Raw genomic sequence first — 16201 nt, 5'->3', positions numbered from 1 at the left:
AGGAAGATTACTCAGTAATGGAGGTATGTGTGTTTCTGGCAAAACATCTCTCTGTCTCTTAGAAACACATACAGTAATTGACATCATGCCTGTTGCATTAGCACTGGTTGTGGGCTTAACTGCATTCCTCAGTGTGTTTGAAATGTAAGACAGCATGCATGCACAACACAGACAAGTATGGTTGGTTTAAATACTCTGTAAAACCGTGTAAAATGAGCAGAATAATTAATGAGTAACTTCGGTGGATTTCTGTCCATACCAAGGCATATATAGATAGTAAGCATTTAGATTAAAATAAATAGTGCAAAAGTTAGATATGAACAAGTTTCCAGGTGTAGGCCTAATTATCTGTAAACTACATTTCACAATGTTTCTGGTTAAAAGACCTAAGCTTCGGTTTCAGGATATAATGTGTAAAGAAGCCATAAAGCCAGATTCTGAAATTCATGAATTAAAACGAGTAAAACGAAATATCTGAAACTGAAATATCTCCTTGCCATTATTTTTGGATGAGAAATACAGTAGCCCTTGTCTTGGTATTTCTCAGTTGTCAAAGGTAAAGAAGCATTGACCACTCAAAAAATGGATTGAAAAAAAGCTGCATGTCTTACCTCCTGGACATCCTCTGGATTCTTCCTGGAGATTATCTGTGTAAAAGAGGGAGAAGAGAAAATCCATGTGAGTGATCCCTATCTCTTGCTAGAGCAACTTCCTTGCAGGGCTGTCACAAGTATGAGCAGGGACAAGGCTCTGAGTGTCACAATGACGGCATTATGTACAGTGACGGAAGTCTCGAGTGTTAGAACGAGACATCACCCAGAGTCATAACAAGGACAGCAGCCAGACAAAGACACTCAGCCTGCCCCAGTCCAGTTTTTACAATGCGAATGTAGCAATGTGATCGCATAAGTGCTGATTAATAATCAGATAAACTCAATCATCAGTAGGCACGCTGCTCTACGTATCTCACCCTATTCCTAGCATCCTCCTGTCACACTAACCCTCTGCATGTCCTCCTTCACTACATCCATTAATTTTTTCCTGTAGTTTTCCTATTTTATTCCTGCCTGGCAGTTCTAAGTTAAGCACCCTTTGCCCAATATATCCACTATCCTTCCTCTGCATAAGTACAAACCATTTCAGCCTTGCCTCTAAACAACCCAAGCTAGTCAGTCCCTGTGATATAATCATTTCTAATCTTGTCGATCCTGGTCACTACCAATGAAAATGTTAACATCTTCAGCTCTGCCTTCTCTCTTTTTGTCAGTTCCACTGTCTCCAAACCTAAACCTAAACCTAATCTCCAACTTTCTAAACCTTCCCTCTGACATTTACTGCTATCCTCCTGCCAGAAATCTCCACTGGCACTCTCCACCCACTCCACCCAGCCTGCACTCAGATGCTTTAGATGGTTGACCCCAGGTATTTAAACTCATCCACCTTTTACTTCACTGTTACACTTGCCTCCTCCTCATTCGTACACACGTATTGTGTTTCGGTTCTGCTCAACATGCGGATCATAAAGTACTTCGGCTTTAACACAGAAGTGTTAAATAGTTTTGTTAGCTGAAAATGTAGCGAAACAAAAGAACGAGTTGCCACCTCCTGAATATCTGTGTATCACAACACTATACATAACATTAACTTAGTTGTTTAGCATCAAACCATTAACACCCGGGTTAACTCTGGGTCACATTCAATTCGCTTCAAATCGACAGTGTAAGTTAGCAAATAGAAAGCATGTATTTTGAAACAAGAGAGGGTATGAATGTGCCCATTAGCTACACATATGTTCTCAAAAGCTGTCGCCACTTTTAATTCACCGCCACACGGTTAACCTGACGTTTTTATTTGGGTCTCTTTATAATCATAACAGCTTGGCTAACACTGCTAGCTATTGACACCTAGCATTAGCCTAGCCTTCCCAGTGCTCATCGTCTATTTACTTACCCTTGCAGTGACTTTGTACACAGTGTAGCCTTTCTGGTGCTTCTTGGGATCTGTAACAGTATAAAACCGAGCAAGTTCTCCTCTGTCCCGCTGCGATATCATTCTGATATTGACAACATTGCCGAAGCTACCAGCCGGCTAGCCGTACACATTCATTCTCTGACTGCACAGTCAGTAACATGCAGACAAATAAATCAGAGCGCCCCCTTTAGGAAAGCAACTGAACTGTAATCTTTGTCTACGGGAATGGCAGTTCAATTTGCTACCGGTGAATTTCTTTATTCCGTGAGTGATCAGATTTTTTTTAAACACAGAAATTAACAATTAGACATTAAATCAATAGAATATATGTCACCAAACAGAAAGTCATTTTTTGTGCAACATGGGAAGCATATTATGTCATGTACACTTGATCTGTAATTAACTGTTAATCTTAACAACCAACATTTGGATTTAATAATACAGAAAGTTCTGATCTACTCAATTAGCAAATAGTAATGCAATAAAGGAAAAAAAAACTGCATTCATACTGAAAATCATGCAAACTTTTATTATTGCCATTTCAGAAACAATAAATGTTTTTATTGCTGCTGTGGTAGAGACAGTATCCCAGCTTACAAACTGAAGTTGTGCTTCAGTATTAATGGCTTAATATGTGTAATGTAAATATCCCTGTCCCTGTGCTTAGTATGAAAATCAATCAGGTGCTAAAGAAAATGACTGTGATTAAAATTTAACAAGAAAGATAAATGATATCATAAAAAGAGAAACCAAAAGCTTGGAAAAGCTGATGTAATGTCGATACAGTAAAGATTTGAACAACTCTGTCTTCCTTTATAGGGATTGGAACTGGCTCTATTGCCAATGCCTGGGCTACATTAATATAATCCAGAGTAGCACAAGTATGATTCCTGCAAGATTCACAATCCAGGATGTGCTGAATCTGTTTGAAGTGTTTCTAATCTGGCAAGCAGCAGGTGTCTTCATCAGATCCCTTACAGTGCCATTTGGGAAAAGGTTTGCATTGTGCTGCAAATAAAAAAAAAGATAATCACAATAACACTTTTTTTCTGCAGTTAAAAAACAATGAAATATCTTGCTTTTTTTGTCAGTGACTTCCACTTAAATGCCACATACTGTAGAGAAAGACAAATAAAAGCTCCAACTTTGTGATTATGCTGTGTTTATCATATTTTGATCATAAACCATAAGAACCATTTATAAAATCTTAAATACGCATGCATAGATGTGTGTGACAGTATAGAAGCCTGGCTTACTGGCCAGTCAAATATTATTATAAAAATTAACACTCCAAAGATGCTTAGCATAAATGCAAAATGGCAACAATACAGAACAGATGTAGAGGAGGAAACAATGTTAGATAAAAATAAATACATGTAAAAAACAAAAACAATAGGTCAAATGTTAATGATGGGATCACGTTCACATTCATATTATTTCCTGTACTTTAATAACCCAGCCACTATATGTCTGAAGTTGTAAAGAAACAAGCTTATTGATATAAACATTTTATATAACCTATAAATAATAAAATATAACATGTTGTCGGTGCCAGTATCTATCTTTTAATCTTCAAAAACATTTGATTAAATCCCACAGGAAAAAAAGAACAGTATCAAATAACTAAGACTGATACTTACATTACTGTTTATGATTGCTTGATATTGCGGTGCCTTCTTTAACATCATTTCATACTCAGTGATCTTATCCATGGGTATTCTGTCAAAAATCAGTATATAGCTAGTTTACTCAAATGCATATGTATGGGGAAAAAAATCAAAAGGGTGGCTGAAGCATTGCATCAGAGCTTACTTCTCTGCGTCAATCAGCACTCCTTTGGTATCTGGAATGCTAACGCATGAGGTGATGTTGATCACAGGGTAGTAGAACAGGAAAGCAAGGCACATCTCATTGGTAGTTGCTAACCCCATCTGAAAGGAGCATGCATTAGAGATTCAATGCAGTCTAACTTGCTTTCATGGTGTAAAATGATTGCGAGATCTTCTTCTTCCAGCTGCTCCCTTTAGGAGTCATCACAGTGGATCATTCTCCTCTGTCACACCAACCCTCTGCATCTCTTCTGAGGTCTTTCTCTTGTTCTCCTTCCTGGCAGCTCCATCTTCAGCATCCTTTGTCTGATAAATCAACTGTCCCTCCTTTGCACATGTCCAAACCATCTCAGCCTTGTCTCCAAACTGTTCAACCTGAGCTGCCTCTCTGATGTACTCATTTCTAATCTTGTCCAGTGTGGTTCCTGATGAAAATAATAGAATCTTCAGCTCCAGCTCTTTTCTTTTTGTCAGAGCCACGATCTCCAAACCATACATGACAACAGGCCTCATTATGATGTATGGTTTGAAGATTGTGCTTTTCAAGGTTTACCATCCTGTAAACTTTCCCTTTCACTGTTGCTTCAATCACAAATCATTCCTGACACTCATCTCCACCCCACTTGCCCTCTATTCCTGGTTAACCCCAGGTGTTTAAGCTAGTTCATTTTCACTACCTCTACTCCCTGCAGTTTCACACGTTACAAATGTCTCCCTCTCATTTACAGATATTTTTTCTTTTTATTCATCTTCGCTCCAGAGCACACCTCCAGGTCTCCGCTTGACTCCCTATCCTCACTACAGATCACATATCTTTTGATATTATTATAATGAATAGGAAGGAACACTGTGTTCATATCTGTATGCTTCTTGATACAAGGATTTTGCTGCTATGGGAAGCAGTACATATTTAACAGTCATAATCACAGCTGAACATTGTGCATTACATGTCATTTCTAAGATATGGATGCAAAAACTAGTAAACCACTTGTTTGTTTAAGATTACTTGTGCTACATTTTTTTCTGGTTTCACTCAGGCAGTCTTGATTTCATTCAAGCCATACACTACTAACCCACCTTAGTGACTGAAGCACGATTGGTAGTATTGTAGGTGCACTCCACTACAATTTCATCCCCCTGTAGTGGAAGGAAAAAACCATAGACAGCTAATTGTTTTCCATTTTTCTCTATTGTGTTCATAAATGTGCATGGAAGTAATGAACCCTTACCTGCTTGATTGTCTTTATGCTTCCCAAACTGACAGCCTGTTGTAGATCAAAGTTGTAGTTTTCATCTATGCCCAAAAAATCTATCTGTCGTTCATTTCTGCAGTGGGATGCACCGGGAAAATCAACTCTAAATTCATGCAGACGACATTGATTGCTGTTGAGCTGCATAGAGTCTGCCTTTTTTTGTTTTTTACCTGAAGTGGCCAGCTCTGACTTTCGTCCCAGCCAAGTGAGTGTGCAAGAACACAGCAAACACTTGAAGATCAGGCACAGGGTTCAAAAACTATGGGAAGGAGAAAAAAAACTTTTACAGACTTTTTAAATACATCTTGGAATCCATATTGCAGAGGTGCATACCTTTGAAAAGTAAGCAGTGTTGCATATGCCGTAGGTGTGGAACTGGTTAGCTTTTGGAGGGATATCGTACTTCACGCTTCCTGGTAAGACACCTGTAGTCATAATGCCCACATCATGCTGCCGTAGCTTTGCAGTATAGTGTAATCTTAATCCTGAGCTGTCTTTAATGCCTGTAGAGAGAAAAAGAACAGTCAAATACTACTACTACTACTACTACTAATAATAATAATGATATTAAAGTTAAGTAAATAAATTCAAGATCATAGGAAGCATATTAAATTTTTGACAAACATAGTTGGATACTGGGTGTCAAAGTGCCTCAACACTTTAACTAGATCGCCAACCTAACTGGGTGTTTTGGTGGTGGCAATGGAAAGCACAGCATAACACATCTGTGCCGCAGTATTTAAACATGGCTCCCCAGGTGCCCCCCACTCTAGCTGGGAGCCGGTTTTCTCCCAGCGTTGGTATGTAAGATTAAGATTAATGCTACCCGTTTTAGTCTGAGGCATCTATCCATCCATTTGCTTCTGCTTATCCTTTTCAGGGTCACGGGGGGTTCTGGAGCCTATCCCAGCTGTCATGGGGTGAGAGGCGGGCTACACCCTGGACAGGTCGCCAGTCTGTCACAGGGCCAACACACAGGGACAGACAACTATTCACGTTCACACCTATGGGCATTATTATAGATTTTTCAATTAACCTATCCCCACAAACTGCATGTCTTTGGACTGTGGGAGGAAGCCAGAGTACCCATGAAAACACTCCACAGAAAGACCCTGGCCTGATGGTGGAATTGAACTCAGGCCCTTCTTGCTGTGAGGCAACAGTGCTAACCACCGTGCCACATAGTCCAAGACACTTTCAGAATAATTTCTAAATCTCAAAATTATTCCTTTCTGGTTAAATTAAGGTTAAAACCAAAAATGGTGTTTGAAGGGGTTTGTGGCAAAAATTAAGGCTTCTATCAGGCCAGAAATGTTTCATCATAGTGAAAGATGAACATTTTGAACAACTCTGGATTAATTTTCAGTGACACTTTAAAATAATCTAGATCAATGCGGCAACCTCACTGCAGAGGTCAAGGGGTCATATTTCTCTTTTAACTTGTCCTTAGTTTTAATGAACTCACTATTTACCTTCTTTCCTCTCTGGGTTATTGTAATGGATTTCCAGCCTATAGAATGCATCGCTCTTCTCTCCTCCAATGGGAATTCCCACATTTTCCGGAAGCTCGTACACCTGAAGATTTAGAGATGAATTGTAGGAGAACTGATGTAACACTGGCACAGAAACAACACACACAAGAAAAAAATGATGTGATGTAAATTTAATAAAAAAAAAAAAAAAACAGTCCCACAAACTCAAGTTAATCCAATATTTTCTCTCATTTTAGTCAGTTCAGATGAACTTTAACTATTTTGGATATTAAGTACCCGCTACATATAAAAATATAAATAAACTTTACATTTTGTCTGACTTGTTTTTGAGTTTTCAAAGTTGATGTTTGACTTTTGTTTATTTAAAAAAACGATTATAAAAGTGAACAATAAATATTGAGTTTTGCTAAACTGAAACAGTGACTCTGTTGTACTCGTTCCTCGTAAGTTATGTCAGCTTATTCACACGGGAGTCATAAACGAAAACTAAGTTCTTGTTACTAAATATTTATGAATTCAATTATTAAACAATTTTACTTTTATTTTAGACAAAAGGTACATGTCAAATGCAATCAAAATATTGGAGTTCTGATAAGGTCCAACTGTTAAGTTAATAAACTTCTGCTAACTTCTTTAGGTTTACAGTGTACAGTCTCTCTCACCCCGCCTCCCACTCCCCAAGAAGCCACTATTCCAAAGCAGCTGTCTCCTATGTCTCCAATGTAGCATGGCTTGTCATAAGGCTCTGTCACTTTGGGGGGACAATGGTACAGCAGCATATGATGAATGAGGTCAAGGTGCTCGATCACGGGCTCGATCTGAGGTAAATTAGGAGAACGAGGTTGAAATAAACATAAAAATCACAATGACAGCATATAAATTCATAAAGTCTACTTTGTTGTGACACTTTTTTTATTACGGTAGTTTATTTATGCTTACACATACATCAATGTGGGTGTGCTTTTATATGCATTTTAATTACCCAATCAGACACAAATGAAAGAACAGTGACGACAGAAACATAAAGAAATAATGCTTACCTGGTAAATATGATGTTTTGTATTTAACTTTGGGAACTGCATAACTTTGCAGTGATAGTAGGTAGTGTTGGAAGGGACTATGATCTGTAAACAACAAATATAAAGGTAAATAAACAACAAACAATACGATATTTCTGATCTGACTGTTATTGTCAGTAATTCTTACGTTGTCCACCGTAGCACTAAGATAGCTGGAGTTGGTTGGGATGGACTTTGGCATATAGTGCAGTAGATTTACTTCTTTGGTGCCTCGTCTGGACACGTGGTAAGAGATCTCATCTGTTTTCCCATAGGCAAAGATGAGTTTGATTGGCTGAGCCTGAGAGAGAGAGATGGTAATTTAGGTCAGGCAATATGATCCCTTACACATAGAAGCAATACAGTAATATATACATTCTTGTGGAAGGTGATATTGTGAGACGTTTCTGATTATTAATATCTTTTTATACCTTGTAAAATAACTTAACATGTTACATAAAGTGGTTTAATGCGCTGACTGTGTAGATTTCTGTGCTACTGCAAAGGTGTACTATAGTCTTTGAGTCTTGTTACTAGGAACTGTGTAGCATTTCATGTGTTCAAAATGAAATCATGCCATTGTATTCTTCTGGAAACCCAGGGCAATGTGTGGAGGAAAAAAAGCCCGGGGAGCCTAACAAAAGAACTGGAATTGCAGATTGTAGACTGTGAAACTTGAGCATTAGCCAGAGAATTACATCTATGGCAACAAAGAAGGAAAACAGAGAAAAGGGTACAACAAAGAGACTTAACTTGTGTTTCAGGCCTAGACAACAAAGTCTAATTGTGGTGTCATATGAGACCTATAGATGTGGTATGAAGAGAGAAACGTTGCACCTCTTCTCAGCATGATTCACTTGTTTGTTTTTATGTTTTTATGGGAACTATTTTGTAAAACAAAACCAAAAAACCAAAAAACCTTCATTAGACAAAATAAAAATAATAATTGTGATGGCTGTGTCACACTAATCCCACACATGCAGACTGTGATAAGGGGAAAGAAAAGAAAGAAAGAAAAGAAACAAGCAACAAAATAGTTACAGTGATCTGGAAGTCTTTATCATCACACGTTTTAATAGGCCTCTTAAAGGTCATGACGGTTTGCCCCTCATTTTCCCGCATAGAGAGGAGAGTGTAGCTCTGCTGTGCATCCTCTAGGGGCATGGAGTTGCCCGTGGCGTATCGATCCTAATGGAAAAAAACAACAGCAGAAAGCCAGACATTAGTCTCTGGCACTGTTAGGTGTGTCCTTTTGAAAGATCACTTACAAAAGTTGTGTGGTGTGAAAAAGGGTTTGCCCACGTCTTGATTTCTTTTTTTTTTTTTGTATGTTTGTCACACTTAATTGTTTCAGATCATCAGACAAAGTTAAATATTAGAAAAAGATAACACAAGTAAACACAAATGCAGTTTCTAAATTAAGCTGTTTATTAGTAAGGGGAAAATCAAAACCTGCATGGTGATTCCTCTCTATAAACCTAACAACTGGTTGGGCCACCCTTAGCAGCAACAACTGCAATTTTGGCCCACTCATCTTTGCAGTATTGTTGTAATTCAGCCACACTGGAGGGGTTTCAAGTATGAAATGCCTTATTAAGGTCATGCCACAGCATCTCAATCGGATTCAGGTCAGGACTTTGACTAGACCATTCTAAAGTCTTCATTTTGTTTTTCCTAAGCCATTCAGAGGTGGACTTGCTGGTGTGTTTTGGATCACTGTCCTGCTGCAAAACTCAAGTGTGCTTCAGCTTGAGGTCACGAGCAGATGACTGTAATTCACGGTTCCATTTACCACAGCAAGTCTTCCGGGCCCTTACGTAGCAACACAACCCCAGACCATCACACTACTACCACAGAATTTACTGTTGGTATGACGTTCCTTTTCTGAAACGCTGTGTTACTTTTACACCAGATGTAACAGAATACACACTTTCCAAAAAGTTTAATTTTGACTCATCAGGCCACAGAATATTTTCCCAAAGATCTTGGGGATCATCAAGATGTTTTCCGGCAAAACTGAGACGAGCCTTTCTGTTCCTTTTGCTCAGCAGTGGTTTTCATCTTGGAATTCTGCCATGAAGGCCACTTTTGCCCAGCCCCATTTTTAGTGGAGTCACTAACCTTAACACTGACCTTAACAGAGGCAAGTGAGGTCTGCAGGTCTTTAGATGTTGTTTTGGTTTCTTCTGTGACCTCCTGGAAGGGTCATCAGTGCACTTTTGGAGTAATTTTAGTAGGCTGGCCACTCTGGGGAAGCTTCACTACTGTTCCAAGTTTTCTCCTTTCGTGGCTAATGGCTCTCACCATAGTTCACTGGAGCCCCAGAGCCTTAGAAATTCCTTTATATCCCTTTCCAGACTGATAGATGTCAGTGACTTTGTTTCTCAGCTTTTTCTTTGGATCATGAAATGTTTTGTTGAGATCTCCTAGCCCGCTTCAGTTTGTCAGACAGGTTCCATTTAAGTGATTTCTTGATTCAGCAGGTCTGGCAGTAATCATCCCTGGGTGTGGCAGTGACACTGAACTCAGCTTTGTATAACATGTGGTTAATCACAGTTAATTTGTGATTTAACAAGGTGTGGGCCATCACTTTTTCACACAGGGCCATGTAATAATAAGAAAACAGGAAGGTGGCAAGCACTTTTTCACACCGCTGTATCTATTTTTTCTATTTCTGTCCTTGACAAATACCGAACAGGACACAGTAACACTAAAAACTAAAACTATGCAAATCTAAAAACTAAACAAAAATTAATAATTTTCAATAGAATCCAAACTAAAACAACTTATATGAAACTGAAAAGAAAACCAAAACACAAAATTAAATTAAACAAGATGAATGAGGATGAAAGCTTCCAGCTGTTTATACTAAATAAGTAAAAATACAACAGCTGCTCATTTATAATTATTTCATAACTAACCGAGAAGTAGCTTCCACTGGATCCAACTCCTCCTATGACGATGTCTGATCCTTTCATGTCTCCGTTCGGGCTCAAACCAAAACCCACCCAGCCTGTGGTGTTGACCGCCAGCTGGAATGTAATGTCACCTGCTGGATTGTCAAAGCCCCACTTCAGGCACACCAGTTGCTCCTGGTCCAGGTACTCCATAAAGGGCATTGTGACATCCATCGCCCATGACCCTGTTGCGCAGATCAGTAGCAGGGAGAAAAAGGGAAGCGGAGAGCACATGATGCCTCTGCAAAGCTGCAAAGCTGAAACTCTTCAAACTGAGCTGAATACTAGCAGGGCTGCCAAACTCCCTCCCACCATCCAAAGACACACCTGCGTTTCGAGATCAGCTCAAGTGATAGTGGGGGGGGGGGGGGGGGTAAAGTGCTCAGGCATTTACTGTTTGCCCTTGCTGAACAATAAAAACTGGGCTCCCTGTCACATTCTCATCCTTGTAAAACCTCACAAGAGTTTCAAACTCAACTTCTTTAAAGCCTTAGTATTAAATCCGTAATTGAATCTTTTATGTACTAGCAGTCTCCAGCCACAGTGCTTTTCATACAGCACTAAAATGTCCACAGGTAGGCTGAAGATTTCACCTACACTTTGTTTTGTTTTGTTTTGTTTTTTAACTGCCAGGCTCAGGTGATTGACATATGAATGGGTGCTAAGGAGAAGTGAAATGTATAATACTTTCTTCTCACCTACTGTCACGTTCTCATATGTCAAAGGCTTGAGTCGAGTCAAAAGAATTTCATGGCGCAGGAATGTGAATTGTGTAGTTAGTCTCTGCGTGCTGCATTCAGATCCTAAGATACAAAAGTTTTAGGTTTATTTCCTTGTTCATGTGTTATTTTTTACAGTGTGCAATCTTTAACCGTCTCATATTCTTTAGCGAACATTTCAGAGAGATTCTTCTTCTATGCAGTGGCTGAACAAATATCTAATATTTTAAGGAAAAGCACTTCACTTCAAGTAGAGTTACAACTTACATAACAACTGACTTGAGTGCTCTTACACATGACACTTCTTTGGTCATTTTACTGTGCAACTCATCCTGTTCACAGGTTCAGTTGCACAGTCTAGGTTTGTTTTGGTTTTTTTTGGTTTTTTACCAACATATGCAATGTTTTCTTATCTTGAGCACATAAGGAGAGAGGAAGATTTCTTTAGTCATCGTCATCATTGTCAGTGATAAACTGGTTGACAGCAATGATCATTGCAAACAAATATTCATAGAAGTTTTTGCATGCTAGAATTTATTGTTTGTTGGACTTTCTGTACCTCCCCCCACGCATTTACATTACATACAAGGTGTTCGGGTCCACTGGACCCAGGTCTAATAAAAGTGTTGAAAGTGTAGGTCCTGTGTTCCCACACTCTGTCTTCCTCCTCTCTGGTGCTGCTGATAGTGTTTTCTTCCCCTTCTGCTCCCGCACAAAGTTGCAACATTGTTGAAAGTTCAACTATCAACACCGTCTGCTCTTACATTCCCACACATTTTACCCTCTTTCTTGAGGGATCCAAATTTTATTTTCTCATACCCTGTCCCACCTGCAAATTAGGGGCATAATACTATAAATAAGACTTTGCCAGTGTGGTTCCTTATCACAACTGATCAAGATGGCAAAAGATTATCTGCTGCGAGGGCCATCCAATTGATTTTGGAAGAGAGAGGGGCTTCGGATGATGATGTTGACAAAGAGGTTTCAGAATATTTCACATTTCTGAAAATTCAGTCTGACAGTGACTTTGAAGAAGAGGATGAGGTTGAGCACCATTTAGTAACAAAATGAAGACGAGTGCCCCATCAGCAGCCAGCTCCAGGACCAGAACAAGCCCACCAGACAGCAAGTGAAGAAATATGGATGTCAATAACTGGTGAAATTGAATGGTCTTCTTGTGTGTGAATGTGTGTGTGAATGGGTGGATGACTGGATATGTAAAGCGCTTTGGGGTCCTTAGGGACTAGTAAAGCGCTATATAAATACAGGCCATTTACCATTTACCATTCTTGCCCAAGAAATGAGCCACCCTGCAGAGCTGCTACTGTGATAAGCCAGGGCCAACACGGCTGACAGTTACTCATGTGCAGGACATCAAGTCTTCATTTGAGCTTTTCATCCCAGATTCCATCCAGAAAATTATTCTGGATTGCAGTAATCTAGAAGGAAGGTGTGTTTTTGGAGAGAGGTGGAAGGAGATGGACCAAATTCATCTAAGAACCCCAAAGGCCTACTTTGGGGTTCTTATCCTTGCAGGAGTTTTCAGGTCCAAAGGGGAATCCACAGAATCCCTGTGGGATGCAGAAACCGGCAAGAACCTTTCCATGCATCAATGTCTTCCACCAAATTTCCAGGATTATCCGTTTTGATAACCGAGACGACAGACCAGCTCGACGGCAGAGAGACAAGCTAGCTGCCATTCAGGACAGTGTGGGATAAGTGTGTGCACCGCCTCCCCCTGTTTTACAACCCTGGGCCTAATGTCACCATTGATGAGCTGCTGATCCCATTTAGTTGTGAAACATATTGCTTCACGTGTAAATGTGCTGTGTCTTTCCACTCACTCCACTTGATTATAACTGATTTATTTTTTTTATAACATTTTATAAAAAAAAAACACAAAAAAAACGAGAAGCACATTAATTCATAAATGTGATCTAACAAAGGTAAAGGGAAAAAAATAACCATGTTTGCTGTTCATATGGCTTGTAATTGGGATGAAGTAAACATCTGTTGAGTAATTTAACATAAAATTGTTTGATAGTGTTAATTTGGAAAGCCAAAACTCTAGTGGGTCCACCAGACCCATGAACACTGGCTGAGTAACAAAAATATGAACACCACACAAGTGTTAAAGAATAAAGGTTCAAGTGTATTAGAACTGTACAAGCTCTGTTTTTGTCTTTTGTCCTGTATTTCTATGTATGCTTGCACTTGTTTCACTGCAATTTCTGAGAAAAATATATAAAAAAAAGACTTTTACACAGTGCTGTAAGTCCATCCATCCATCCATCTTCATCTGCTTTATCCGAGGCCGGGTCGCGGGAGCAGCAGCCTAAGCAAAGAGGCCCAGACCTCCCTCTCCCCAGCCACCTCCTCCAGCTTATCCAGGGGCACACCAAGGCGTTCCCAGGCCAGCCGAGAGATATAATCTCTCCAGCGTGCCCTGGGTCTGCCCCGGGGCCTCCTCCCGGTGGGACATGCCTGGAACACCTCACCCAGGAGGCGCCCAAACCACCTCAGCTGGCTCCTTTCGATGTGGAGCAGCAGCGGCTCTACTCTGAGCCCCTCCCGGATGGCCGAACTTCTCACCCTATCTCTAAGGGAGAGGCCAGCCACCCTTCGGATGAAGCTCATTTCTGCCGCTTGTAACGGCGATCTCGTTCTTTCGGTCACTACCCACAATTCGTGGCCATAGGTGAGGGTAGGGACGTAGATCGACCGGTAAATTGAGAGCTTCACTTTTACACTCAGCTCCCTCTTCACCATGACGGACCGGTGCAGCGTCTGCATTACTGCAGCTTAGAGCTGGGCGATATGAGATTTTTTCATATCACGATATGTTTTTTTTCATTTCAGGCGATAACGATATCTATCACGATATAAGCCAAATAACTATATTTGTAAGATTTAAATGTGCCGTTGCTCACAAGTAAAATGTGAAATAATCAGCAGCTTGTTTTCATTTAAATATTTATTTCCCATAATAAGTTCAACAGGGTAGATGTACTTAAGGAACATGAGACTTTTTCAGATAAATAAAGGCAAATATTGCAAACTACACAAAAGGCAGCCGCTAAAGCGTTTAAGTTTCAAAATAGAACAAACAAAACAGACTACTAAATTGTCAATTCCACTTAGAAACAAAATATTAATTCTAAAAATAAATCTTAGTTTGTTTTACAGAAGAACAGACAAAACTGACTAACTTTTGTCAATATCAAATAAACTGAGAACTAAAAGGAAATTCTCAATCTCTCCTTGTTGTATAGCTGAGCTTTTCAAACAGTTTTAACAGTTACTTTAGTCTGACAAAAGCCGAATGACGAATTAGCGCTTCCAGTCAGAGACTGAGGCTACGTCCACACGTACACGGGTATTTTTGAAAACTGAGATTTTCCGTTTTCGTTTTAAAAAATAATCCCGTCCACACATAAAGGCAGAAATGAAGGAAAACGCTGCTATGAACATGCCAAAGCAGCAGGTGGCGCTAGATTCCTAACCGTGCCGAAATGCTGGCCAATCAGAAGTCTAGAAGCCTCGGTGGGAAAAAGTAAACAAAGCTGGGGCATAGAAGCAGAACCGAGTCGTGTGTGTGGAGGGACAGTAACTGTGTGTATATGTAAGCATTTAAACACTGCAGAGAGTAGAATTAACAGTATTGTAGAAATCCATTTCACCGAAACAATAACGTGGCGCACAGTGTGACGCATGCACCAGTTTATTGTATTTCCAGACTTGCTTTCGGCACAATTTACAGTGCGCGCTACTCTGTTTTTTGTCAGACTTGAAATAGCCGAAATACCTTCAAACTACGGAACTTCTATGGCTCTTCCGTTCGACAATCTCTCCGGCATTGGACCCATCATCTGTTTTCTCTTCGGTCACGCTCGGTTGATTTTTCTAGTCGGCACACTCATTTCCTCCATTACCCGCTGGCTGCTTCCCAAACAAACACACGTGCGGCTTGGCACTTGTGCTATAAGGTAACAAGTCACGCGACGTGACGCTGCGGCTGTGATTGGTTCGGCTCCGCGCTACTTAATTTGGATTGGCTGACCTTTTTTTTTTTTTTTTTTTTTTTTTGAGGACAAGAGCGGCGAGGTCTATCGCGATAGCTTAATTTCTCTATCGAGTAAAAGTTATATCGCGATACATATCGTTATCGTTCTATCGCCCAGCTCTACTGCAGCTGCAGCCCCAATCCGTCTGTCGATCTCCGGCTCCCTTCTCCCATCACTTGCAAACAAGAGAGATACTTGAACTCCTCCACTTGGGGCAGGAACTCATCCCCGACCCGGGGTGGGCACTCCACCCTTTTCCGGCTGAGAACCATGGTAAGTCTTTACCAATAATGATAACCCAGGAAATCAGGAGACAAAATAAAAGATAATTGTAACTGACAGGTATCAAAAATTGAATTGAATTGAACTGAAAGCCTTTATTGTCGTTATGCACAGTATAATGAGATTTAAAACAGCTCCATAAAAGTGTACAAGTGCTTAGCATATTATAAAAAACTATACAATAATATAACTATACACATAATATAAATACACAGCACCGAGACAGAGTATGGTGAAGAAGCTATCTCTGAGTCTGTTTGTTCTGGCCCATATGGATCTGAAGCGCCTGCCAGAGGGCAGCAGGTTAAAAAGATGGTAGCCGACGTGGGTGATATCCTTAAAGATGTTTCTGCCCCTGCTGAAACAACTGCAGTTATAGATGGTAGACAAGGAGAGCAGAGGCCAGCTGACGATTTTTTGTGCTGTGTTTACCAACCTCTGCAGTCTCTTCCTGTCTGCCTCCGTGGAGCTAGCGTGCCACACGGCATCCATCTCGACGATGGATATGTAGAAGGTCACCAGCAGTGGGGTGTTTAGTTGCTCCTTCCTGAGCACCCTTAGGAAGTGTAGCCACT

At 40.2% G+C, this 16201-nt stretch overlaps 2 protein-coding genes across 4 annotated transcripts in view; both read right to left on the bottom strand.

The window, feature by feature from the left end:
* The window catches only part of rps6kc1 (ribosomal protein S6 kinase B1), a 29008-nt gene extending 26888 nt beyond the window's left edge, over positions 1 to 2120 (bottom strand). Inside the window, exons 1-2 of the mRNA XM_085246300.1 lie at positions 1951 to 2120; positions 612 to 647 (exon numbers count right to left, since the gene is read on the bottom strand). Of these exons, the coding sequence (XP_085102426.1) occupies positions 612 to 647; positions 1951 to 2052 (138 nt within the window). The 5' untranslated portion in view covers positions 2053 to 2120. The remainder of the gene's footprint in view (positions 1 to 611; positions 648 to 1950) is intronic.
* Positions 2121 to 2357: 237 nt separating this feature from the next.
* moxd1l (monooxygenase, DBH-like 1, like) lies at positions 2358 to 15117 on the bottom strand. Of its 3 annotated transcripts, XM_085246829.1 has the most exons (14): positions 15086 to 15117; positions 10526 to 10746; positions 8646 to 8792; positions 7753 to 7905; positions 7587 to 7670; positions 7209 to 7364; positions 6526 to 6628; positions 5387 to 5556; positions 5224 to 5312; positions 5030 to 5126; positions 4878 to 4937; positions 3784 to 3902; positions 3612 to 3690; positions 2358 to 2979 (listed from the first exon to the last, which is right to left on the bottom strand). In XM_085246829.1, exons 2-14 carry the CDS (start codon positions 10733 to 10735, stop codon positions 2824 to 2826), a joined length of 1623 nt encoding a protein of 540 aa, XP_085102955.1. In that variant the 5' UTR covers positions 10736 to 10746; positions 15086 to 15117; the 3' UTR covers positions 2358 to 2823. The 3 variants fall into 3 exon arrangements, with proteins under 3 accessions (XP_085102955.1, XP_085102958.1, XP_085102957.1); XM_085246832.1 differs by lacking the exon at positions 15086 to 15117 and having other exon boundaries at positions 10526 to 10830; XM_085246831.1 differs by lacking the exons at positions 2358 to 2979; positions 3612 to 3690; positions 3784 to 3902; positions 15086 to 15117 and adding an exon at positions 4079 to 4225 and having other exon boundaries at positions 10526 to 10814.
* Positions 15118 to 16201: the final 1084 nt, after the last annotated feature.

Source organism: Mchenga conophoros, linkage group LG15 (assembly GCF_057382185.1).
Source record: "Mchenga conophoros isolate Kocher_MC1m ecotype Shallow Benthic linkage group LG15, M_conophoros_male_GT1.1, whole genome shotgun sequence".
In the NCBI taxonomy this organism is placed as follows: Eukaryota; Metazoa; Chordata; class Actinopteri; order Cichliformes; family Cichlidae; genus Mchenga; species Mchenga conophoros.
The sequence above is the reverse complement of the archived record's forward strand: the minus strand, read 5'-3'. Positions and strand labels throughout refer to the sequence as shown.